Source organism: Orussus abietinus, unplaced genomic scaffold (genome assembly GCF_000612105.2).
Source record: "Orussus abietinus isolate OABI.00-Male unplaced genomic scaffold, Oabi_2.0 scaffold123, whole genome shotgun sequence".
Classification (NCBI taxonomy): domain Eukaryota; kingdom Metazoa; phylum Arthropoda; class Insecta; order Hymenoptera; family Orussidae; genus Orussus; species Orussus abietinus.
The window spans coordinates 14,293-40,424 of record NW_019394324.1 but is presented as its reverse complement, the minus strand read 5'-3'; the positions used below and the strand labels follow the sequence as shown (position 1 = coordinate 40,424).

The 26,132-nt window shown below is 37.5% G+C and overlaps 1 protein-coding gene across 1 annotated transcript; it reads left to right on the top strand.

Annotated features, from left to right (window-relative positions):
• Nucleotides 1-705: 705 nt before the first annotated feature.
• Nucleotides 706-25,618, top strand: LOC105695880 (xanthine dehydrogenase/oxidase). Its single transcript, XM_012417885.2, has 24 exons — nt 706-891; nt 7,894-7,943; nt 8,440-8,620; nt 9,645-9,776; nt 9,844-10,000; nt 10,073-10,283; nt 10,659-10,879; nt 12,347-12,449; nt 13,065-13,192; nt 13,285-13,407; nt 13,506-13,673; nt 14,207-14,488; nt 15,675-15,779; nt 15,924-16,137; nt 17,271-17,454; nt 19,362-19,741; nt 21,522-21,715; nt 22,110-22,268; nt 22,378-22,506; nt 22,785-22,915; nt 23,692-23,944; nt 24,178-24,274; nt 24,361-24,471; nt 25,498-25,618. Exons 1-24 carry the CDS (start codon nt 866-868, stop codon nt 25,563-25,565), a joined length of 3,807 nt encoding a protein of 1,268 aa, XP_012273308.1. The 5' UTR covers nt 706-865; the 3' UTR covers nt 25,566-25,618.
• Nucleotides 25,619-26,132: the final 514 nt, after the last annotated feature.

Sequence of the window (26,132 nt, the reverse complement as noted above, 5' to 3'; positions counted from 1 at the left end):
TTTGAAAATCATAATCAATAATGTTGTTTTTACTTGGTAGTTAGCGTTAAAGATTGATAAAGCTAATTAAACAATCATGAATAAATCACCAATAAATCACGAATACATGAGTAATAGAAAAAACTAAAAACCTGGAAAGCAAAACTAGAAACTTAACAATATTAAACCTTACCTATAGGTGAAGAATATAATAATCACGACGTGATGTTAGCTAAACGAGCAAAACACATTTGACAATTCAAGTATAACATGCAGGGTAATACGTCCTAAAGACGCGTGATTTCCAATGATTTCCTGTGATTTCTAATGATTTTAATTGTTGTTACCTGTTCCAAACGATTTCAAAACGTGTTACATTCTTCAAATACGGCTCTTAATGATTGCCAGCTGATTTCCATGCGACTTCCAGCACTAATTGCACGATTTCCTAAGTGAATACCCCCTTGGGCTACCATCGTTTCTTGTTTAGATTCGAGTGAACAACGCTCCGTCAAACAGCCGATAATTGTTAAGAACGCAGATTTGTTGAACATTCTCAGTCGAGGCTCTCATAATCGCTATTCCACCGCCTTCGGTAAAAGAGAACAATTGTTGCCACTCGCAACAAGTCGAACCGAAATTGCCTTGTTATCCGCTAAGTCGGCCGTAGTGGGAGACTGCCATGGGAATATAAAAGCCTCTAGAGTGAACGGGTTAAAAGAGTTTCGTGCGAATTGGTGCTCTACCTGGCAGCTCTCTTATCTCCTGCCGCTACTTATAAAAATCAGTGACGAATGCGAGTCTCGATTGCGTTTTGATACCGAGTGAAAATCAGTGACCCCTTGGAGTGCATCTCCTAATCAGTGATCTTCGAATCGGGACAAAAATGGGCACATGCGTCGATAATGTCGGGTAAGGATGTTAAATGTCAAAACGAGTCATGCATGACTCTCATACGATGTTCCGGATAAGTAATTATGGTAGTGCATGTAAACAATGTTGTGTCGAAGTGATTAGTGCCCATTTTTAATGTTGAAGTTTTCCATGCTGCGTGGAGTAAGTCTCTTTTTCATCAGAATTTTACGTTTCAATCCTACACACTTTTTTTCGAATTTAATATATCCTAAGGTAAGGAAATTAAATTTAAAAAATGGAACGGGTGATTGGTAAGGTTTCCATCTAGTTCCTTTTCGCTCACGATTTATTACGTTTGGTGGATTTAAATAAATATTTCTTGGCCTTTTCATGCATAGTATTCAAATTAAATATTAAACATTCGATGTCAACTTAGACGTAGTAGAGATACTGGCTTCTTTTTAAATATTTTAAATCACCTGCCGCATTAATAAATTAAATATCAAATCATTTCCTAGCACATACATGTAGATTCAATTATTCCTTAATCTATTTACGTGTAAACTTAAAGAAGCGAATGAACATTAGAAATTACGAAACGTCAAATTATTCGTTCGGGGTATCGTTAAAATAATGAGTGATCAGAGAATATTAATTATACCTGCAAAGATGCACTGTCAGATGTTTAATCGGTATTAGACAGTGATTAAGGCTGATTACAAACTGCGTGTTCGCAAACTGTAACCCATTGATGAAACGAGCATCTAGTTATGTAAAACAGTAGTAAAACTAGGGGATCCTTGAAATACTGTGCTATTTGTTTTTTAACCATTCCTTTATGAAAATAACGTAAATGTCCCTGTTCTTTCCATTATCTAGTTTCCTTCACTGGAAAAAAAAAAAAAAAAAAAATCGCAAATGACGTAATTTGAGCACCTTATATGTCACGAAGATAAAATGTAGAATGTTACCCAGTTTTGTATCAGTATTACTTTCGATAACATTTTGAATTTTTAAACTGGTTTTTGAATTATAATTAAACGGATACCTACTGTTTCAGCAAACAAAGAAATAAAATACGAATCACTTTCCTTGTTTAGATATCATCAGCGGTACCCGTTATATTTTATTTATAATATTCGTCATTCTATATTTCAGTAAAATTACGGATCGATTTTAAGAATATGATAGACTTCGTTTTCTTGAACACGTTTTAATGACGGCAAACGGTTATTAAATCGTCTTCTGAACGGCGGCCTGTTGAAAAATAATAATGCCGCTAAAAAGGCAAATAATTTTATGTACTTAAAGACGTACTAGTACTGCAGGTAATACTTTCCCCTTATTCTACGTAATTACACGTCAAGTATGACCGTTACTGTACCACGTACCAACTTGGCGAAAAAGATTCTTATTTCGCCTTGCAGAAGTTATACGCAGTGAATTCCCTGAAACTTTCTCTGCGGTTTCAGTCAACTAGAAAAGATTGCAACTTTTTGCGATAATTTCACCGCTTCTTAACAAGTACTTCTCTCTATGCGGTCAATCATTCGTACACTGATTTCCTTTTTTCACCTGTAAAACCCTCGCTGGAATTGAAATTGAGATTGTTTGGAGATGGAACTTATTTCTTATGTCGTAACGTCCCACGTATTCTTACCATCGCTCTTATCATATACAATATCAACGTCGTGGGATATGAAATGCGATTACGTTATCCTCGGTGCACGGCGACATGTAATATTACCTAAAGTACCCACAATTAATGAAATTGATGAAGTAAGTCAAGCCCCATTATAAAAATCTGAATCAATCCATAAGAGTTCTGCTGCCAAGTCGTCGCCATAGAAATTATCCTCGAGAATGGTCAATAAATATGGGAAATTAAATAATTGCACTTCGTAAATTGATGATTGATAGAACTCGACTCGGTACAAATTTAATGACGTGAACGTCAAAGTAAATTCTTATGCCGCAAGATAAGATAATGAAGACAAAAACTAAATTAACATAATTCCGTATTTTCCCCAAAATGTATGCCATGGAAGCTGTAGGCATTTTCAATAAATGATCTTATTGTTCCATCACTAAGTAAAATCAAATCACGATCTGATCTTGGCTCGAAACAATTTCCATCAAATTTGCTTCGAATAAACAATTAATTTAATGAATATGCATCGGAGCGGCAAATGATAAGAGAGGGATTAGAAAGTAATCGGTTGAATTTAGCAGCTGCAAAGGACTGTCTCCGACATACTTCGGTGAAAGTGAGGTACATAAACTTTTCCGCACTCGTTTTACGCGTTTCGCAATGTGAAGAGTTTTTCCACTTCATTACGGATATCACGCGATAAACGTGAGATATTTCTAGAAACCTAAACCACTGGAGGGTCTCTCCTGACTTCGGAAAATATTTACACAATTCATATTCTCTGCACTCGTTTAATGACATATCGAATAACGTTCTTCAGTCGAACTTATCATCACTGTACCTGTTCTCAATAGAAATCACCCGACGTCCATGTGCATGAACAATACGAAAGGAATTAAAGTGAACAAGTTTCAGTACACTATTCCATTCAATGCATAAGGATACTTGCACAAGGATACTGATCGGATATATTTATTTTGACACTAATTCCAAGTTACCAATATAAGTGTCACCGCGTGACAAATAACGTGATAATAGTATCAAATGAAAGACAGAACATTCTCTTATCAACTGTGACAGATTATCTCGAAATTGTTCAGGCGATGACTATAAGTATGTTCGAAGTTTTATAAGTCTACTTGACAATGATCACAATTAAGGTAACTTTGGGTAATAAAGCCCACCATTTGAAATATTTGCAAAACGTTTACTTTAGAATATTACCTCTATAATATTTATATAATATTAGGTCCNTCTATATATGTTTACAAATTATTGAAACTAAATATGTCATTGAGATTTTCAAGAAATATTTCAAATATCTTCGAACGAAATCTACAAGAAATCTTAAAAGATCTGTCGCTTGAGATATTTAGCAAAGATTACAAAGAAATATTTAGAAATTATTCTATGCTACTAGGGTACAGACTTTTAGATCTTACTTGAGTTCAGAGCTAAAGTTCCAGGCAGAGAACCTCAGAGAAAGATGTAAATTCGTCGACCGGTCAAATGACCGGTCGCGGTAAACAAGCCAGATGATGAATTTTTTTCAGTAAAAAAAAGAAGCAAAAAAAAACAAAAATCGACAAATTGATTAATCCGATAATATAAGAATGTAGGTAAAGTTAGATGAACTAAAAAAAAATAATAACGAATGCACAATTTTAATTCAAACTTTGAAACCGGTCATTTGACCGGCCCCGGTACGGTTAGTGTTAATGATACCAAATAACCGAGGTCGTCTTGACTGACTCGTGATGTGATCCGAAATAAAACCAGGTTCAGTTCCATTTGGAGCTGAAATGTGGCATCCTGTCCCTTTGTATCCGTACATTGAGCACGACATTGACCAGCAAGAAATGCCCAAGTGTCCGAACCGGTTCTACACCAATGGAAGATTGCGCCTTGTTCGATACTTTTCATGGTTACCCTGCAGTTTCGTAGGAACGCACGTACCAGATAAATGCACGTCGAAATGAGCCAGCAAAGGTCACGAGATGCAACAGCCGCGAGCGCAAACCGCAAGAAAAAGAACACACGATGTTTTGCGAACGTAGCTTGGAGTTGCAATATTTCATGCAAATTCATTTCAATTTGACAACGTTATTAGGAAACATGCTTTAATCCCGTGCGAACACATTCTGTTAACACCGACGTATGTCTTGAAATAAATAATACGAAAACGTTTAGTATGCCCATTAAGGTGAAGCAATATTTCATAGCAAATTCATTTCAATTTTACAATATTATTAGGAAACATGCTTTAATCCCGTGCGAACACATTCTGTTAACACCGACGTATGTTTTGAAATAAATAATAAGAAAACGTTTAGTATACCCATTAAGGTGAAGTGAAACCTCCTTCAAATCAGTCGATTCGAATACAACACTTTTTTTTTAAGGGTATTGGACCAAAGTGTCCGAAACTTTGTCACGTGACTCGTGATCATTTAAGAATTGCCCTGACACATTCAAAATTTGGATGTTTGGAAAAAATTGTTTAACTTAGCCCCGACTAGAACCAAAATGGAAGCGGGCTCTCATATTACGATCAATATACAATTATCGAAGGCTCTGATATGAGAAACGAAAGGGTCCGGATAATTTTAGGACAATTTAGAACACTCTGGTAATCGAGAAACTCGCATTTGAACGGAATAAAGGCAAAAAAAGTGTTTTATGCGCTTCTATGCTAAAACGATGGAAATACGAGGTCTCGGAGGGAAAATTTAATTGACCTGAAAATCACAGATGGCGCAGGGGGTTCCTCTGCAGTCAATTAGGGCCCCAGAAAGCATGAATTCAGAGGATTTCTAGAATTTTACTTCGATTTCTTTATAATTATTGTACGAAAACGACAGGTGAAGTATACCATTTAGTACAATACCCAATATAATTCGTCACAGCTGCCGATAAAAAAACGAACGTTGGCAACGTAGGTATTTAGAAAATTCTTTTTTATCGACGTCGATCAAGTTCCTCGACGTGTTTCACTTCACCTTAACACACTATTTCTCCATTCCACTGGATAATAAATTGATAATATGGTTAGAGAAAATACTTTAACCCGGGTGCGAATATGTTTAACAACACATCAGCCTAACGCATGTGCTTCCTCGTGTAAATCGAATCAATTATAAATAAGGAAATATCAAGGAAACTCTTTTGCACTTTGTACGCTATGTTCCTTCCCACTGAATGATAAATACATTGGAGGTTAATTTCCTCCGAGTGGATTTTTCTATTGACAAGTATCGTTAATATTCCCACCGCTTTCCACCCGCAATTCTGGACATCGTGAAATATTTTGCAGCACGTTGCGCTGCGCGAAGCGTTTCATTATTCAAGAGCCGGCTCTAATTCTCAAAATGAATTTCCGCCATTGTGTCGAAATACTTTCCGGGGTATTTAGAGCATCTCGAAAAGGAGGGAAGAACAAAATGTTTCAGCGCTATCGCGATTTGTTAACGCAAAGGAAGCGCGTTCGATTTTCGTCCCTAACGACCCGTAATAGGACGCCTTTTGTTTCGGAAAGTTTTATTATTGGTATTTTGTCGGTGAGTTTATGACTGCACTTAATAGGGTGACCATTACTTTCTGCTGCCCATCCATAAAATGTTCACTCCGGTCATAAAGGCGTTATCTATGTACTATGTCACATCGTGTAAACGCACCCACAGAATGCGGTCGATGTTTTGCAGGGATTGCAATTTCTCGTTGCAAGCATGAATTTTTCTTGGTTCGAGCTTTAACGTTCTCGTTAGAGAGTCATTACAAAATCACAGTAAAACTCGTTGTTGCAATCTGAAATTATACGATATCTATGCAGCGCGGGAAATAATAAGAAACCAATTTACTCATTCCCTTGAATCAACCTCTGTCATAATTTCTCATTACAAAGTCATTAAAGTCTTAATACGTCGCAATGGTACTATTCGGATTTGAACCACGTGGTACAATTTCAACAATTGATCTACATAGGCAATTAGAAACGAAATTCTAATGCGATACGTACAGTATCAGCAATATTTCACATCAGCTTATCTGTTAGGCAAATTAATTCATATGAGCATGCCAACTGAGAACGATTCATGCAATCAAAGGATAATCTGCCACCACTCGTACATGTTTTCTTGATTCATGCCCCAATTAAATTTTCTATCCCATCAGAGCGTATTAAGGGTAAATCCTATTAGTAAATCGTTTCCCTTCATATTAAAGTATTCTTTTGGAACTGACTAGTAACACCTAAAAAGTGCAGTAAAATAAATGTTACAAAGGATTACTTGATCCGAATACCCTGGAACCCTAGTAGCATAGAATAATTTCTAAATCTTTCTTTCTAATCTTTGCTAAATATCTCATGCGACAGATTTTTTCAGATTTCTTGTAGATTTCATTCGAAGATATTTGAAATATTTGTTAAAAATCTCAATGACATATTTAGTTTCAAGAATTTGTAAACATATATAGAAGATATTTGAAATATTTGTTAAAAATCTCAATGACATATTTAGTTTCAAGAATTTGTAAACATATATAGAAATCATATTTTTTAACCTATGAACATATCAAAAATACATTTTTTTACTTCACGACTATTATCGGATACTTCATTTGTTATAAAAAAACACGAGACATTTTTGTAATATTTTCGTTCCGCTATTTCATTAAGGGAGCTAAACGTGCGATTTTAATTTTAAATATATTTAAAACGTTTATAATGTATTCGGAAGATAATATTTAAAAAATACTTGTATTCGAATCGGCAATGAACGACAGTGCCTCGACAATGAATGACAGTATATCAGCAATGACGTGGACATTAAGAATGTGTTTCATTTTGTTTCTGAAAGTTTGGTATATGTCTGATAATATCGCAACCTAGTTTAGATTGATGCTGTGAGAAAAGACTCGATATGGCTCTACCTTCACGTACACAGATCGGTGCTAAATTTACTCTCGGTTATTTAACTGCCCCTGAAAGTCGCCGGTCCGAGACCGTAAACTGCTGGGCAACTTTCACTCCGATTTCGTCTTTGTCTCTTTAAACGAAAGGGAACAGAATTTTTGGAAAGGGAAATATTCCCACTCGGATAGAAACCGACCTCTAGCGTTTCCCATGCGACTTGGTGAGTCATTAATTAGGCATTTTTATTAATTCTCCTAAAATTAGATCACAATTTCGAAGTCTTTGTACTTGATCCGCATACATCAATAGTAATCCGAAAAGAAACTCCGTCCGTAAACTCCGTGAAGAAATTGTATGCTGCTATCTTTCCTTTCTATATGGCAGCGAGTACGGCTGCAATTTCATCAATAGCTTCGGTCTCGTTTTCCGTTATCCGACACGTGACAAATTCGATAAGCAATGTAGCATTCATTAAACCGAGCTTTTCCTGTTGCAGAGATATTAAGGCGGAGGTTCGACTCACCATCAATGGCAAACCATACACAGGTCAGTTACGAATTAGCGAATTCAAAAGAATGATTTTAGTAACCTGCTTTTTCCTTTACACACAATTGTTCCCTTTATTATTGGACCGGAACGTTATAACCTCACCAATTATCCTTAAATCTCGTTTCGGAACTGAAAACGCTACAAACACGGTTTATTGAAAACAATTTTAATGGTTTCAATGCAATACGATGTGCTCATAATCACGGTATATTCGCCCGAAATATTTGGAATTAATTAAAATGACTTAACGATTTTTGGCATTCCCTTTATGCCGATGAAATTATTTCCGAAATTTGGATACACTTTTGGTAGATAGAGCTGCTTGTGACATTATTCAAACAAATCTGTCTCGTTTCGTGTTTTGTCAGTTGCACTTACCGATACAAATCTGCAAGAAAAGTAATTTTTTGAAGATTCATAAAATGCACAAAATGCGTGTACCTCGTGAAATCCGAAAAATATGTAATTGGAGTGCATTTAACGTGATTTTCAGTTGCCGGAGAGATACCACCTGGCACGACCCTTAATACGTTTATCCGTGAAAACGCAAAACTCAAAGGTACAAAAGCTATGTGCCTCGAGGGAGGATGTGGAGCATGTATAGTTGCTGCCGAAATAAATGGCGAAATCTTAGCAGTAAATTCTTGTCTTGTACCAATCTTCAACTGTAACGGGTAAGTCTAAAATAATTTATAAGCATGGATTTGTAAATAATAGAATAACAGTAAATCATATAACGAAGCTGATCGCAGGAACGATAGTACCGATAGTCAGCTCCATTTACCGTATAAGATACATCATGAACAGGAAAATAAATAAAAATGAAGTCACACCACTTCCTGGCAAAATCATGGCACACGGAGAGAAAAAAGCTGTTATAATTACTACAATTGGGATAGATATAACAGCAATCGCTGGGAAATATAAGGACAGCAGTTTGACAAAGTAATGATTACTCTGCTAAAAATGTCAAATGTACAATTTCATTGTGGTACACGTTATTACAAAGACTGATTACAGCTACAACGATACGACAGTTATACTTACAATCGTGACAGCATAAATTCGTCAACTGAAGCTATGGTTACCACATAACATGTCTATATGATAACGTTCGCTAGTGTACCCTAACTGGTTGATACATGTAAAAAGTAACATACAGCAATGCATTTATTACCGTTGGGGTAGCTAGAAAATACAATAGCGACATGTGTATATTACGTCTTGTACGTCTTGTACACGTGTATATTGCGTCTTAAACGCACAATAGGAACAATAACAGTTCACGCTTGTAAAAATTACTAGTGCTACGGTATATTATACGGTTTTCAATAGAGTTCTTGTTTTGAAATTTTACAACCGTGATGGTCATTTTTACCCGTGCCTTTATACGTGTAATTTTTACTTTCCAATGTTATACATGTAACCCTGTCAGATGCAAATATAACAACAATTTATTTACAAGAATTCCACAGTTGGTGCTCCAGCCGCAATGGTAAAAAGGACAAAAAATTGTAATTACATCTACAATAATTGTTGTTAAGGTTCCAACGATACTTTGACCCGCGAGCATATGTAATGATTACAATATTATTTTTCTGCGTGCATGACGATAACACTTTCTTCCATGAGCGTGCGGTAATCCAATTTGCGGCCAAATGCATTGAGTATGCGGAAACGAAAATATCATGCTTACAGATGGGCCATTAAAACCATCGAAGGAATCGGTGGTAAAAAATTAAAGTATCACCCAATCCAAGCAACTTTGGCCGAGATGAACGGCTCTCAGTGCGGATTCTGCTCGCCCGGGATGGTCATGAACATGTACAGGTGAGTTTCGGGTACACCCCGACATCGACCAAAGAATTAATCGCGCCCTCCTAATTACTCTCGGCAGCCTCCTGCAAAGGGAGGGAATCACCATGAAGGAAGTGGAAAATTCATTTGGGAGCAACATTTGCCGATGCACAGGATACAGACCCATTCTGGACGCCTTCAAGAGCTTCGCCAAGGATGCCCATCCGACGATGAAAAAGAACATCCAGGACATAGAGGTTAGCGCTTTCGAGCTCCTTTAATCTGCCGGAAGGGAACTTACCAATCTAATTAAAAGGATGCTCCTCCAGGAACTGTACAGGCTGAATATCTGCCCGAAAACTCAGGAGCCTTGTACCGGCACCTGTGAGAATTCTCGATACATCGATTCCACCCAACCCATCCACATCAAATTAAAAAACGCCGAATTCTACAAGACATCCACAATTCAAGGCCTGTTTGATATCCTTGCAAAGCACCCCAACTCTACGTACGTCCTAAACGGGGGAAACACGGCTCATGGTGAGTGCCCTGAAAGAAGTTTACTTTAAAGAAATGAAAATAACTTTATTAATAGTTTAAATTTCACCGAACATATTGCTATGCAGTTCAGTCAAGTCAGACATGACCCGAATGTCTTATACTGGAAGCAGAATCAAAATAATTAAGATGATATGAGAGGAGCTGAGAAATTTAATCCACGTCGATAAATTAAAATTCATCTTTTCGACTACGCGGGGGTATTGGGAAGCTGTAAAATTTAACCGGCGATTCCCCGGATTTCGCGATATGAATTCAATGTTATGCAGTACATCCTGGGTGTATCATATACACCCCGTTTAGAACGTAAATATTTCGCCATATGTAGACGTATAACCAACCTATTTCGCATACTAGGCGTTTACCGTCTGGAAAAGCCTGAAATTTATGTGGACATAAATGACATTCCTGACCTACATCGGGTGGAAAAGGATAGCAGCTCCTTGGTCCTCGGTGCGAATGTAACCCTCACAGACGCCATGAAGAATTTCGAGAAATTCTCCAAGGATCAAGGCTTCGAATATTTGCAGCATTTGGCCAAACACATCGACCTCGTCGCCAGCGTGGCCATTCGTAACGTAAGACGAATTTTGTTATTCGCTTCAACGATTCGTGATTAAAAGCAACGACAATTTTGACATTAAGATGATATGAAAGGCGCTGAGAAATTTAATCGATGTCGATAAAATAAAATTCATCTGTACCCTTTTTGATGGGAACGTCATTTTGAATACTGAAGTGGTAACATTACCTGGCGCGTCACGTTACCGACATTTATATTTATATTGAAGTCTTTTACAGTCTACGTTCAGAATTATACGAAGTGAAACGTTCCATATGTCATTTCAATAAAGTAATGATGAAAAGATCGACGTAAAACAGACGAAATACCGTGAATTCATTATTCTAACGACTGTTTAGGACCAACGTCGCCATCTGTAACGTTCAGCTGCAACTACATTTTTTTCTCTAAAAACATGCTTTAGCCACGGGACAAGCCAGCCTCTTGCAATCGTTGGTGAAAGTATTTTCCATATTTTCCCATCTGAATCTGTAATATTCCATTTCTACGGTATTCTAAATTGTTCGAGCTAGGTCCTGAAACTCTTCATTTTCAACTCTAATCCTCCAAGGAGCGTGAAACAACGAAAGCGTGCACGGACCACGCCATAATGGTTCCAGTCCGTGATAAATAAATAAATATTTGATGAAAAAAATGAAATTTCATGAGTTTCAGTACTTACTTTAAAGCCTCCATATTCCCGTGGTAAAGATTGAAACGAATTGGTACACCAAATTCGGAGAATACTTTCACCAACGATTTGACTTCTCAGATGTATATAGATTGACCCTTTCATATCACCTTAAAAGTAATGACAATTTTGATAGTAAGCATACAATAATATCAATTTTCCCAGATACCAGGAAATTGTGAATAAGAGACTAAGGACTGCCTACTAATTTACGTGACATAAGCGAATGTTCTTATAACGTAACTCTGCCGAGTTTTCCGCGAAATGCAGTCACTGAACTCAAGTGTGAACTACATTCTGGATTTAATTATATAATCATACGCGTGTAAATAACTAGGCTAGTAAATTCAAGTACAAGCGCATAGATGCATGTTAAAAAGATAAGAATCAGAAAACTGGTTTTGTTATATGATATTCTGTAGGGAAATAAGAACCCTGAGGAACATCGTTAAAGTTGTACGTCACTAATCGTTTTTGTCAATTTTGCATACTTTTTATCGGCATCCGTGAAGAATGGTATGTCCCGAGTTGCGAGAACTGTTTAAATGTGTAGCGGATGTAATTTCTATGTCGAGCCACTGCAGATATAACCTGAATGTCCAATTCTGAGCGTTCTGTTACTTAAATTAATTACAAAGGGATAGTGCGCACGGTGCTCCGATTTTCACAGCCCCAGGATGGTACTGGAAGATAATGAAATGGAACAGCCGCAGTGTTCGATTTCGCGGTACCGCCACTGATACCTTAAATTTCGACTAATTGTATTTGGTGGCCATTTGGCCTACATTTTAGATCGGCACCATAGCTGGCAACTTAATGATTAAACACCGTCATCGCGAATTCCCTTCGGATCTCTTTCTCCTGTTAGAAACAGCAGGAGCTCAATTGCACGTATGTAAGTACCAAGACCGAAACGTAACTCCAACCTTCGAGATACGAGCCAATGTTACGATTTATTACATCGAAATACATGCATAAGGGGACCCTGCTCCCACATAAATCTCCCTAGACGATATCGATTTATTCCTTAGAAAAGCACATTTTTTTTCATGCAATACTCGGAAAAATTGTATCAATCGGAAATCATGAATACTTCATGACTTAAGGTGAAGTGAAACCTCCTTCGAATCAATCGATTCGAATACACTTTTTTTAAGAGTATTGGACCAAACTGTCCGAAACTTTGTCACGTGACTCGTGATCATCTAAGAATTGTCCTGACACATTCAAAATTTGGATTTTTCGATAATTGTATATTGATCGAAAAATGAGAGCTCGACGCCATTTTGATTTTGGTCTGGGCTGAGTTAAAAAATTTCTTCCAAAAATCCAAATTTTGAATGTGTCAGGACAATTCTTAGATGCTCAGGTATGATGTGTCAAAGTTTCGGACTGTTCGGTCGAATACCCTTAACAAAAAAGTGTTGTATTCAAAGCGACTGATTTGCAGGGTGTTTCACTTCACCTTAACCATCTCGGTTCAAAGTAAGATGTTCTTGTTTTTTTACAGTAGAGAATCCTAGCTCGAAGTGCAACATGACGTTCCTGGAATTCTTGAAAACCAAAATGGAGCGCAAAGTCATATATAGCGTGGTCCTGCCGGCAATGAGCAAGGAGTACGAATTCAGGTCCTATAAGGTACGTAACAGCAATCGATTACTATGCCGTTACAGTTGGCCGAATCATCATTTACGTCACTGCAAGCCCAAATGAATATTTGCGCCTGACAGATAATGCCCAGAGCACAGAACGCCCACGCGCTCGTAAATGCCGGCTTCCTCTTCAAGTTAAATGGCAGTGGGACATTGCTGGAAAAGCCGAACATCATAATTGGCGGCATCAACCCCGACTTCGTAAGCATCGATCTTTTACTAAAGAGGAACGTTTTGTTCCTCGTTATCCACGCCTTGTCCGTAAATATGAATCGATCGGTATCCCTGTCCGGTTGCAGCTTCACGCCTCGAAGACGGAGAACTTTCTCATCGGGAAGTCCATCTTGAATAAGACCGTCTTCAAGGACGCGATGAACATCCTGGACTCCGAATTAAATCCAGATCACGTCTTGCCAGACGCCTCTCCCAACTTCAGGAAATTACTCGCCGAAGGGCTCTTCTACAAGGTGCGCAAAAAAAGGGTGGAGGTGATTTCCGACACATCGTCTCAAAATAACTTTTCCTTCCCGATATTTCATTTTTCCGGGAATCGTGAGCACAAACAGCTTATGAACCTTTATATCTTTTTGGGTCTGTCTGAACCCGAACTGATTCTCCTTTTTCCATTTATACTTCTTTGCCAAGTAATTACCCAAATATTAATTATACAGATAATATTGAGAAGGTGTCATATTCTTCACATTTTAGTGCCATGGTTTCGTTTTAACTGATGTGAAAATTGAAGAAGGCATGAAGGATAACATCGATACATAATCCCTACCCTTAAGATGATATGAAAGAGTCAGCCTATATATATATATATATATATGTCTGAAAAGTAAAATCGTTGGTGCATGTATTCTCCGAAATGGATGTACCGATTCGTTTCAAATTTCACCACGTGAATACGGAGACCCTACAGTAGATCCTGAAACTCATGAAATTTTATTTTTTCGATTGTGCCCGAGATTGGTGTAAATTTGATTTTAATTTCATTTAGTTCGTTCTGAGTCTGAAGCCAGAAAACGTCGACTCGAAAATTCGCAGTGGAGGCACTCTTCTCGATCGCGGTCTGTCGTCTGGAAAGCAAGACTATGACACGGACCGAAACATTTGGCCGCTGAACAAACCCATACCAAAGATGGAATCCATTTACCAGACTTCCGGGGAGGCACAATACATCAATGACGTTCCGCCACAACCAAACGAAGTGTATTGCGCCTTCGTGCTCGTGGACGTTCCCAACGGGAAGATCGAGTCCATCGACGCGCAGGAAGCCCTTGTACGTCATTTTGAATACCTTCCATCCACCTTCCGTGCTCGAAACAATATTTTTCTAAAAATCCCACATCCGAAACCACGTTACCGAAGTTCTTTCGAAGCGATGAATATACGGGAATTGCGAACAGAGCCATGTTAAATTAAATCTTCCGCTATGGCGAAATTGGCCGCCATTACGTTCCTGCTGAACCGAGATGTATTCCATAAACATGCATGTTCAATATTTAGGATTTGCCGCCTTTCGCCGAAATTTCCTCTGAAAATATTGTGTCCAGAACCATCCCTAGTAGCACAGAATAATTTCTAAATCTTTCTTTCGATCAGATTTCATTCGAAGATATCTGAAATATTTGTTGAAAATCTCAATGGCATATTTAGTTTCCATAATTTTTAAACATATATAGAGATTATATTTTTTAATTTATGAACATATAATAAAAATGCATTTCTTTTACTTCACGATTATTATCGGACACTTCGTTTGGGACCAAAAAACACAAGAAATTTTTGTAATATTTTCGTCCCGCCATTTCATTATGGGAGCGAAACGTGTGATGTTGATTTTAAATATTTTTAAAACGTTTACAATATATTCGGCAGATAATATTTAAAAAATACTTGTATTAAAATGAAACGAAATGTTTTGTATATCTGGTAGAAAAATATTATGAAAACGCATGGAGCTAATATTATATAAATATTATAGAGACAATATTCTAAAGTAAACGTCTTGCAAATATTTCAAATGTCTGTTAAATATTTACAAAATGTACGATATTCGTTAAATATATAGAAAATATAGGACAAATATTTTGTGCTACTAGGGATGTTACCAACGATTACTAAAGCTGTGTTAAACAGATCGATTGCATGTACGAGAATTAAGAACGGGTTAACGTTAAATGTAACGTTTCGATATGGAGGAACAGGTCGCTATTATGCCCCTGCTGGACTCTGTGTTATGATCGTAAATATGATCATAGATATAATCATAGATTTACAGTGTTTGACATTCCGAGTCTGCTATCTTGCACTTTGAATAATCGTTTTAAGAAAGCTTGAACATAAACATTCATGTTACGATACAGATTTGACCGATTATGAATATGTGGAATATGCAGAAGAGCTTTTTTTAAATTATCATAAGGTGGTAGACATGCATTTGAAATGCGTGAATTTGATTACAGGAGATGGATGGGGTGGAGGCATTCTTTACCTACAAAGACTTTCCTGGGAAAAATCTTTTCATCTCCGCCGTAATGCAGCTACCTCTCCTCATGTGTGACGAGCCGGTAATTACAATATGTCAGAACCTCGTTTAACAATGCCGTTCCCACGTAGACTTCTTTCCACGATTTCTCTGTTATCGCAACCGGTATAAATTTTTAATAACTCCTGGGCCATTCAAAGCTGAGATCTCTTACCAATGATTTCAGGTGCTCGCCGAAGAAGAAATTCTGTTTAATGGGCAGCCGTTGGGAATAATTGCCGCGCGAACACACACTCTCGCTAATGAAGCTGCAAAAAAGGTGAAAATCATTTACTCGGACGTTATGAAGAATAAGCCAATCATTACCAACAGGGACGCCATCAATTCCGGGGACAAGTCTAGGATCCTGCAAACTGCGAACTTCCCTGCGAAATCCCGAGGTTTGATTGGCGCCATTTTGTTACCCGCATTTATATTTACAACAATTTATTTAAGTTATTAGGTTGAGGCATAAATTCGTGTGATTTTCTGTATGATTTAAGATGATATGAAAGAATCAACCTATATATACATGAGACGTCCAATCGTTCCGGAAAGTATTCTCCGAATTAGAGGATCCGAGTCGTTTGACATTTTACCACGGGAATATGGAGGCCCTAACGTAGGTCCTGAAAGTCATGAAATTTCATTTTTCATCAAAAACTTATTTATTTATCATGGGCTAAAACCAACATGGCGTGGCCCGTGCACGATTTCGATGTTATACGCTTCTTGGAGGCTTAGAATCGAAAATGAAGAATTTCAGGACCCAGCTCGAACAATTTAAAATACCATACAAACGGAATATTACAAAATCAGATAAGAAAATATGGAAAATACTCATCAACGATTGCAAGAGAATTGCTGGCTTGTCTTGTAGCTAACACGTGTTTTTTGAGCAAAAATTGAGTTGCAGCTAAACGTCACAGATGGCGACGTTAGTCTTAAACAGTCGTTAGAATAATGAATTCACGGGATTTCGACAGTTTTACATCGATTATTTCATTACTTTACCGAAATGACATATGGAACGCTTCAGTTCGTATAATTCTCAACGTAGATTGTAAACTACTTCAACATAAATATAAATGTGGATAACGTGACGCTCCAGCTTATGTTCCCACTTGAGTATTGAAAATGACGTTACCATCAAAAAGGGTACGGATGAATTTTAATTTGTCGACTTCGAATTAAATTTTTCAGCTCCTTTCATGTCATCTTAATCGAAAAAAATACCGCACGAATATATGCCTAACCCCGATACATAGAAGTAAAATAAAAATAATTCTAAAAAATGCTATGTATCACCCCATGAATGAATTATTTCGGCGTATTGACCAACATAAGAGTGAAGATAAAATGTCTTTTAATCTGTAGGTACGTTAATGAACGGAAATGCATTCCCATCGTATACTGCCAGCACTTTATTTACAAAGAAGGCTTCTTTGTTTGCAGATGTACATACTTGTAGCTGCTGTCGAAGCATTTAAACGGAACAGGGTCTCTTTTAATTCCGCTTTATTCAATTCGGCAGGAAACAATACGAAGCACGTAATAAAGGGTGAATTCGAGTGTGGAAGTCAGTACCACTTTACTATGGAAACTCAGAGCTGTGTCTGTATACCCGTTGAAGACGGCATGGACGTATATCCGGCATCGCAGTGGATGGACTTAACCCAAATATCGATAGCCAATTGCCTCGATATCCGGAATAATAGGTAATATTTCCATTGGTCCAGTAGTCCGAGATTCCTCATAATTGGCTACTTGAATTATAGGCAAAGTACTATCCTTAAAAAGGAAATGTTCCGAGGGAACGTTTTCAACTCTGGGCACCCACGACGCCCTTTTGATTTCACACAACGATATTCTAATAGATTTCCCTGGAATTAAATTGAAACTTATTATCACAATTCATCAAAATTAACCGGAATAAGATACGTGTAAACAAAAGACTGGTACAATACAAAACTTCTTTATTTAAGGTGATATGAAAGAGTCAGCCTATATATATGTGCCCATAATTATGAAAGTGGTATAAGTCATATATTTTTTGTTTCGAAATTACATTGAATTAATTTCGTTTGAAATAATATGGCGTGAAATAACTGATAAACTCATTTTTTTTTTTAATTNATATATATATCCTATTAAAGAAACACCGCAGGAGACATAGGTACACATGTTCCGCAAATCCAGCACACGCTGGACAACGGTCTGACGCGTAACACAAATCTGCTGGGAGAATTTCGACCACGTAGAACCAAGAACGAACGACACCGTGACTCGTGGAACACGTGCGAGGACACGATGCGTGGACGATGTCCACGAAAAGCCCCCCTTAATTGGCCACGTACCAACGCCCGACGAAATGTTCGCTCGGCGTTTTGCGTCGCAGCATCAACATTCGTAGGCCACGTCTCGGAGTTTGATATGGCCCAAAAACCTCTACAGCTGCGCAAATCTCATGCGCACCTGCTCACGCGGAGAAAACGCCTAGGCGGAAACGAATTTCAACGAATGTCAATCTAATTCGTGAACATGATATGAAAGGCGCTGAGAAATTAAATCGGCGACGATAAAATACCTCATCATCTTCGAGGATTTCAATCGAGGATCATCTGTACCCTTTTTGGTGATAATGCCGTCTGGGATACTCCAGTGGGAACATAAGCTGCCGCGTCCTGTTACCGACATTTATATTTATGTTGAACACCTTTACAGCCTACGTTGAGAATTGTGCAAACTGAAGCGTTCCACATGACATTTCGATGAAGTAATGATGAAGATATCGATGTACAACTGTCGAAATCCCGTGAATTCATTACTTTAACGACTCTTTGGGGCCCACGTCTCCATCTGTGACGTTTAGCTGGAACTAAATTTTTTTTCTAAAGACACGTGCAACCCACGAGACAAGCTAGCATTCTCTTGTAATCGTTGGTGAAAATATTTTCTATATTTTCCCCTCTGACTCTGTAATATTCTATTTCTACGGTGTTCTAAATTGTTCGAGCCAGATCCTGAACTGATTTTACCATCGTGTTGGCATAGCAGCGTATAAGACACCTTTTTTGCCTTTATATCGTTCAAATGCGAGTTTCTCGATTACCAGAGTGTTCTAAATTGTCGTACAATTGTCCCGACAATTTCGTTTCGCATATTAGAGCCTTCGATAATTGTATCCCCTCCAAACACCTACGATGTACAAAAATGTGTCCAAATATATTTATCTTTATTCAATTAATTGCAAAAATAGCTGAAATTGCTCCCTTCCTATGACAAGCTCGACTCAGCTATTTTTTTCAAATATAGTAGAATCATTAAAATCTCAGGTAAAACTTTTTTACCAAATGTCACAGTACATGGTGCTCACGAATCATGTGTCAAAGTTTCAGACGGTTCGGTACAATACTCTTAAAAAATGGTGTCTTATCCGGGTCGACTGATTTGAGAGGGGTTTCACTTCACCTTAAGTTTCGAAATACGTATTCTACCCAAGATTTAGGGTACAAAAGCTTAAACTCTGTCAATTCGTTTTTTCTTTTTCTTTACGCAGAAGAAATAACGAAAATGTTAGACTTCTTTTAGAGCGTGGATTTTACACTTTTTCATATTTTTACAGCATTAACATCTGCGTGCGCCGCATCGGCGGAGGATACGGAGCAAAAATCTCGAGAGCCACGCAAATCGCGTGTGCGTGTGCTTTGGTGTGTCACAAGCTCAATAGACCAGCTCGATTCGTGATGAGCATCGAGAGCAACATGATGGCCATCGGCAAGAGATACTCTACTCTCCAGCAGTACGATGTCGAAGTCGACGAGGACGGCAAGATACAATACTTGAACTCGAAGCATTGGGGAAATGCCGGTTCCTGCTTCAACGAAGTCCACGCCCAGTCCGTTATTTCTCACTTCTACAGTTGTTACAACAACGAGACATGGAATTGCGAGGGCTCCGAAGCTAAGACGGACTTGCCATCGAATACTTATTGCAGAGCTCCAGGTAAAGAGCAACGGGGGAGTAAAACAAAAATACTGCAATTTGACTACCTGCTTAGTTTGAGTTTCGTAATTTAAGATGATATGAAAGGATCTGAGAATACTTATTGCAGAGCTCCAGGTAAAGAGCAACGAGAAAGTAAAACAAAAATGCTGCAATTTGACTACCTGCTTAGTTTGAGTTCCGTAATTTAAGATGATATGAAAGGATCTGAGAATACTTATTGCAGAGCTCCAGGTAAAGAGCAACGAGAAAGTAAAACAAAAATGCTGCAATTTGACTACCTGCTTAGTTTGAGTTCCGTAATTTAAGATGATATGAAAGGATCTGAGAATACTTATTGCAGAGCTCCAGGTAAAAAGCAACGGGGGAGTAAAACAAAAATGCTCCAATTTGACTACCTGCTTAGTTTGAATTTTGTAATTGAAGATGATATGAAAAGATCTGAGAATACTTATTGCAGAGCTCCAGTTAAAAAGCAACGAGGGAGTAAAACAAAAATGCTGCAATTTGACTACCTGCTTAATTTGAATTTCATAACTTAAGATGATACAAAAGCCGCTGAGAATATTTAATCGACGTCAATAAAATAAACTTCATTTATACCCTTTTTGATGGTAACGTCATTTTGAATACTCAAGTGGGAACATAAGCTGGAGCGTCACGGTATCGACATTTATATTTATGTTCAAGTATTTTACAATCTACGTTGAGAATTATACGAACTGAAGCGTTCCATATGTCATTTCGGTAAAGTAACGATGAAAAGATAGATGTAAAATTGTCGAAATCCCGCGAATTCATTATTGTAACGACTATGTAGGCTAGCATTCTCTTGCAATCGCTGGTGAAAGCATTTTCCATATTTTCTCATCTGACTCTGTAATATTCCATTTCTACGGTGTTCTAAATTGTTCGAGCTAGGTCTTGAAACTCTTAATTTTCGGTTCTAAGCCTCCAAGAAGCGTAAAATATCGAAATCATGCGCGGACCACACCATGTTGGTTCTAGTCCATGATAAGTAAATCAATTTTTTATGAAAAATGAAATTTCATGAGATTCAGCACCTACTTTAGGGTCTGTGGATTCACGTAGTACTATTTAAAACGAATCGGTACATCCATTTCGGAAAATACTTTCACCAACGATTTGACGTCTCAGATATATGTATATAGGCTAACTGTTTCCATCGCCTTAAAAAATGAAATACTCCGTTCTATAATGAAACCTACTCAGAAACGTTTCAGTTGCTACGTTATTGTCTTTTTGAAGTATTAACCGTTACTAAAGATAGTAATAACATAGATACACATGAATTTTAGAACAACTGTTTCCCTGAAGACATGAAGTAATCAATTATGAAAATTGTTTGAAAATTATTAGCTACTCCTTTTCAGTCCCTCGTCAAATCGATAGATTTATGGAGACGTTACGCTAGTCAATTCTACACGTATGCAATTAACGTTATCACGTCAATCAAGTAATTCATAAAAATAGTCGATAATTCAGCGTTACTCCAAGCTGATTTTTGAATAGCTTGCCGATTTCTGGAAAAATTACTAACGTAATCGGGGAATTCAATTCGCCAAGTGTGCAAATCTCGCCAGGAAGGGGCGCTTTTACCATCTCGAAGATCCACTGGATTGTCGACAAAGTAAATACGGCTGCAGTCGTGAATTCGCAAAGTCGCGAAATCGCTTCCAACGTAGTACTGGATTTCGTCTCGATTTCGGTTCCCTAGGAAGATTATCCCGTCGATGCGTCCAGCACTTCTTCTTTTCAGGATCCACCGAAGGCACAGCGATGGCTGAGAACATAATGGAGCACATCGGCAGGACAGTGTCCAAGGACCCTCTGGACGTCCGCATGGCGAACATGAATGAAGAGGATAAGGCAGTTTTGCAGCCGATGATAGAGGACTTGAAAAAATCAGCCGATTACGAAGCCAGGAAAAAAGCTGTTAACGTCTTCAACGAAGTAGGTACACCTGCCGCAAATGCGAATTTAATTGCAGGAACGGGTATCACACTTAGTATTTATGCACATCGATGTTGAATGGAATAATGTGTACCGCATTTCAAAGGATATTTGTAACACGTAAACGCGTAGTGCCCAAACTATATAAGAATAATATTCATCAATACCAAAACACCGATTTGAGAATAATACTATTTAAAGCCATTTATAAGTCGTTTGTTAAAACAGTAAGAGCAATTCTGTGATTGTACTTTTTTCCGTATACAGTTATGCGGACTATTTAACAATCACGTGGTATCATAACGCGTGATATCGATATTTGGCAAATTATTTTGCTTGAAAGAATAACCTTTAGGTTTAACGTAGCGTTATATAATGGAAAATTTGTTTTTAGGAAAATCGTTGGAAAAAGAAAGGACTCTCCCTCGTACTAATGAATTATAGTTTTATGTATTGGGGTGAATTCAATGCCATGGTTGCGATTTATGCACGCGATGGTACTGTATCTGTATCACACGGTGGAATCGAATGCGGACAAGGTATTCATACAAAGGTAAATATTATATGAATATGATAAAAGTACTAACATGTAGTACGTGGGGTCGTGTCATCTTGCTCTAAGAATAAAGCCGTAACATTATACCACTTCTTTGACTTTTCAGATTGCTCAAGTAGCAGCCCATACGTTAGGCATTGATTTGGACATGATCTCAGTCAAACCCAGCAATAATTTAGTATCTCCCAATAATTCTGTGACCGGGGGCAGCGTAACCAGCGAATGCTGTGCATATGTATGGTCGATTCATTTTCCGGCAAACGAAAATATATAGAGTGTCTCAAAATTCCATGAACTTATATATATATAAAAATTCAATATATATAATATATATTAATAAATGAATAATATATATTTTATATGTGTATATATATTCCAAAATACATCGTTTACCTGTAAAGGGCCATCGAAATGTCTACGGAGTTTTAAAACACTCTATATATATGTTATCATAACTGGACATTAAAAATCACGAAGTGGCTCTGAATAATCAAACTTGTCATTTACTTCTAGGCAACACTAATGGCGTGCAAGGAATTACTGTCTAGATTGGAGCCGATAAAAAAGGAAATGAAAAATCCAACATGGAAGGAGTTAGTTTTAGCTGCACATCTGAAAGACGTGAATTTATGTGCCCGCTACATGTACGTATAAAACTAGTCTTCTTAAGGTGAAGTGAAACAGGTCGGAAACTTCATCGACGTCCGTAAAGAAGATTTTTCTACATGCCTACGTTGCCGACGTTCATTTTTATATTAATAGCTGTGTCGGATTACATGGGTATTGTATTAATTGGCATACTCCACCTGTTGGTTTCGTTCAATAATTAGAAAGAAATCGAAGTAAAACTCCAGAAATCCTTTGGATTCATGGTTTCTGAGGTCCTAATTGACTGCAGAGGGACCCCCTGCGCCATCTGTGATTTCCGTGTTAACTAAATTTTCACTCCGAGACCTCGTATTCCCATCGTTTTAGCATAGCAGCGCATGAGACACTTTTTTTGCCTTTATCCCGTTCAAATGCGAGTTTATCGATTACCAAAGTGTTCTAAATTGTCATACAATTGTCCTGGCCCTTTCGTTTCTCATATTAGAGCCTTCGAGAATTCTGTATCGATCGAAATATAAGAGCTGGACGCCATTTTGTTTCTGGTCTAGGCTAAGTTAAAAAATTGTTCTCAAAAATCTGAATTTTGATAGTGTCAGGATAATTTCTAGGTGCTCACGAATCATGTATAAAAGTTTCAGACGGTTCGATTCAATACCCTAAAAAAAAGTATCTTATTCGAGTTGACTGATTTGGGGGGAGGGTTTCACTTCACCTTAAAGCGGAATTAAACAAACTGTGTTGAAATATCAGATACATATCCAATCGTTTAATTATAAATGTTGAATTCTTGCTGAACATGTGAATATTTCAGGTTCACGTCGCAGGATAACGTGAAAAACTATGGTATATATGGAGTAACAATTGCGGAGGTTGAAGTAGACATATTGACCGGTCAGTACGTCATTCAGAGGGTGGATCTAATGGAAGACGTCGGCATCAGCATGAATCCTGAAATAGATTTAGGCCAGGTCGAGGGTGCCTTCGTAATGGGAATCGGTTACTGGACATCCGAGGAATTGATCTACGACCCGGACACAGCACTACTTACCAACCATAGAACTTGGGTAAGCTGTTCAAGATTACAAGAACTGTATAAAAGTAGAATTTGACCAGTTCATGATCGGTAAAATAAAATGAATACTCACCGTACAACATATGCAATTCAGATAGGAGCATAACGATCGATTTTAATTCATATAATAAATTATTAAGGCTTGTAAAGAAAATATTATACCACTTGCTTCCATCATTTACGATTATCCTGCAATTTCAATGTCGTTGTTGTACATCATTTTAGAATTACAAACCTCCCGGGGCGAAAGATATTCCCGTCGATTTTCGAGTTTCGTTCCGCAGAAACGCTCCGAATCCTGTGGGAGTTCTTCGATCGAAGGGTAACGTTATTTACGTTTCGCATGCATTGTGGATTTAAAGTTTCACTCTGATTCCTTACATTGAAAAACGATGCTATTCTTTGCAGCAACTGGGGAACCTCCTCTCTGCATGAGCTGTGCGATACCTATCGCGATTCGAGCTGCTCTAAATTCGGCAAGAGCAGATTCCGGTAACGAAGACACGTGGTATCCATTGGGTGAGTATATATGTATACTGATAAAGCTTTATCCTAGCTTTAATTAAGGTGAAGTGAAACACGTCGAGGAACTTGGTCGACGTCGGTAAAAAAAGGTTTTTCTAATTGCCCACATAGCCGACGTTCGTTTTTATATGGACAGCCGTGTCGAATTGTATTGAGTATTGTATTAAATGGCATACTGCATCTGTCGTTTTCGTACAATAAATATAAAGAAATCGAAGTGAAACCCCAGAAATCCCATGGATTCATGCTTTATGGGGCCCTAATTGACTGCAGAGGAACCCTCTGCGCCATCTGTCATTTCCATGTCAACTAAATTTTCACTCCGAGACCTTGTATTACCATCGTTTTAGCATGAGCTTTTTTTGCCTTTATCCCGTTCAAATGCGAGTTTATCGATTACCAAAGTGTTCTAAATTGTCGTACAATTATTCTGACTCTTTCGTTTCTCATATTAGAGATAATTGTATATCGATCGAAATATGAGAGCTCGACGCCGTTTTGGCTCTGGTCTGGGCTAAGTTAAACAATTTCTTTCAAAAATGTAAATTTTGAATGTGTTAGGATAATTTCTAGGTGCTCACGAATCACGTGTCAAAGTTTCAGACGGTTCTATCCAATACTCTTAAAAAAAAGTGTTATTTTCAAGTTGACTGATTTGAGGGGGTTTCACTTCACCTTAACATTTAAAATAGCTTAAAGTAATATTCATTGCACATTCAAAAATGTTGTAGCATAAAGTATCGTAACTATCCAAACAAAATATTGCTATATACAGGATTATTTGTCTAACTTGAGCAATTGCTTGTATTTCTTTAGTCGATACAAAAGTAGAGACAATTTTGAAATAAATCTTCTGTCACTTATATCATCAGTCCTTTCAAATCAAACAATTTTATCCTCAGGCATCTTCCTGACGGAAACGATTGGAATAACTAAGTTAAATGAATCATTCTGTATGCTAATTTTATGATCTGTGAAATAAATAATAATTATTGAAACTGATATCAATTTTCTTCGTAGATGGACCAGTTACAACGGAGAAAATTTTGTTATCAAGCTTGACGGACAGGCAACAGATGACATTTTGATTGTAAATTGTAAAACTACAGTAGGAAATAAATATAGAAAACTGAATTAGTTATCATGCCTCTTTTTAAGGTGATATGAAGTAGTCTATATATATATCTGAAAAGTCAAGTCGTTGGTGGAAGTATTCTCCGAAATGGATGTACCGATTCGTTTCAAATTCCACCACGTGAATACGGATACCCTAAAGTAGATTCTGCAACTCATGAAATTTCATTTTTCATTAAAAATTTATTTATTTCTCATGGGCTAAAACCAACATGGCATGGCCCGTGCACAATTTCGATGTTATACGCTTCTTGGAGGCTTTGTATGTACGGGACAAATATTTGAACCAGAGATTTTTAACTTCCAAGCTCATTCTCAAAATGATGATTATAATTAAAATTGTTGCAATGAATGAGATAACGGTAGCAACATGGGTAACTAAATAATAATACTAATGATAAGAAAGATTGATACTGTTATCTTACGGTACGATTTTAATTACTATCACATTAATTATTAAAATCACCTTATGGACGGTAAAACAAATAATGAAAACCTGAAACCATAATAAAGAATTACAT

What these genes read in the sequence shown, in the direction of transcription:
- LOC105695880 (XM_012417885.2), top strand. Translation starts at nt 866, where the DNA reads ATGGGCACATGCGTCGATAATGTCGG. An exon ending in GCGGCATCAACCCCGACTTC is followed by an intron (nt 13,408 to 13,505) that starts GTAAGCATCGAT and finishes GTCCGGTTGCAG; the next exon opens with CTTCACGCCTCGAAGACGGA. An exon ending in AATTTATGTGCCCGCTACAT is followed by an intron (nt 22,916 to 23,691) that starts GTACGTATAAAA and finishes TGAATATTTCAG; the next exon opens with GTTCACGTCGCAGGATAACG.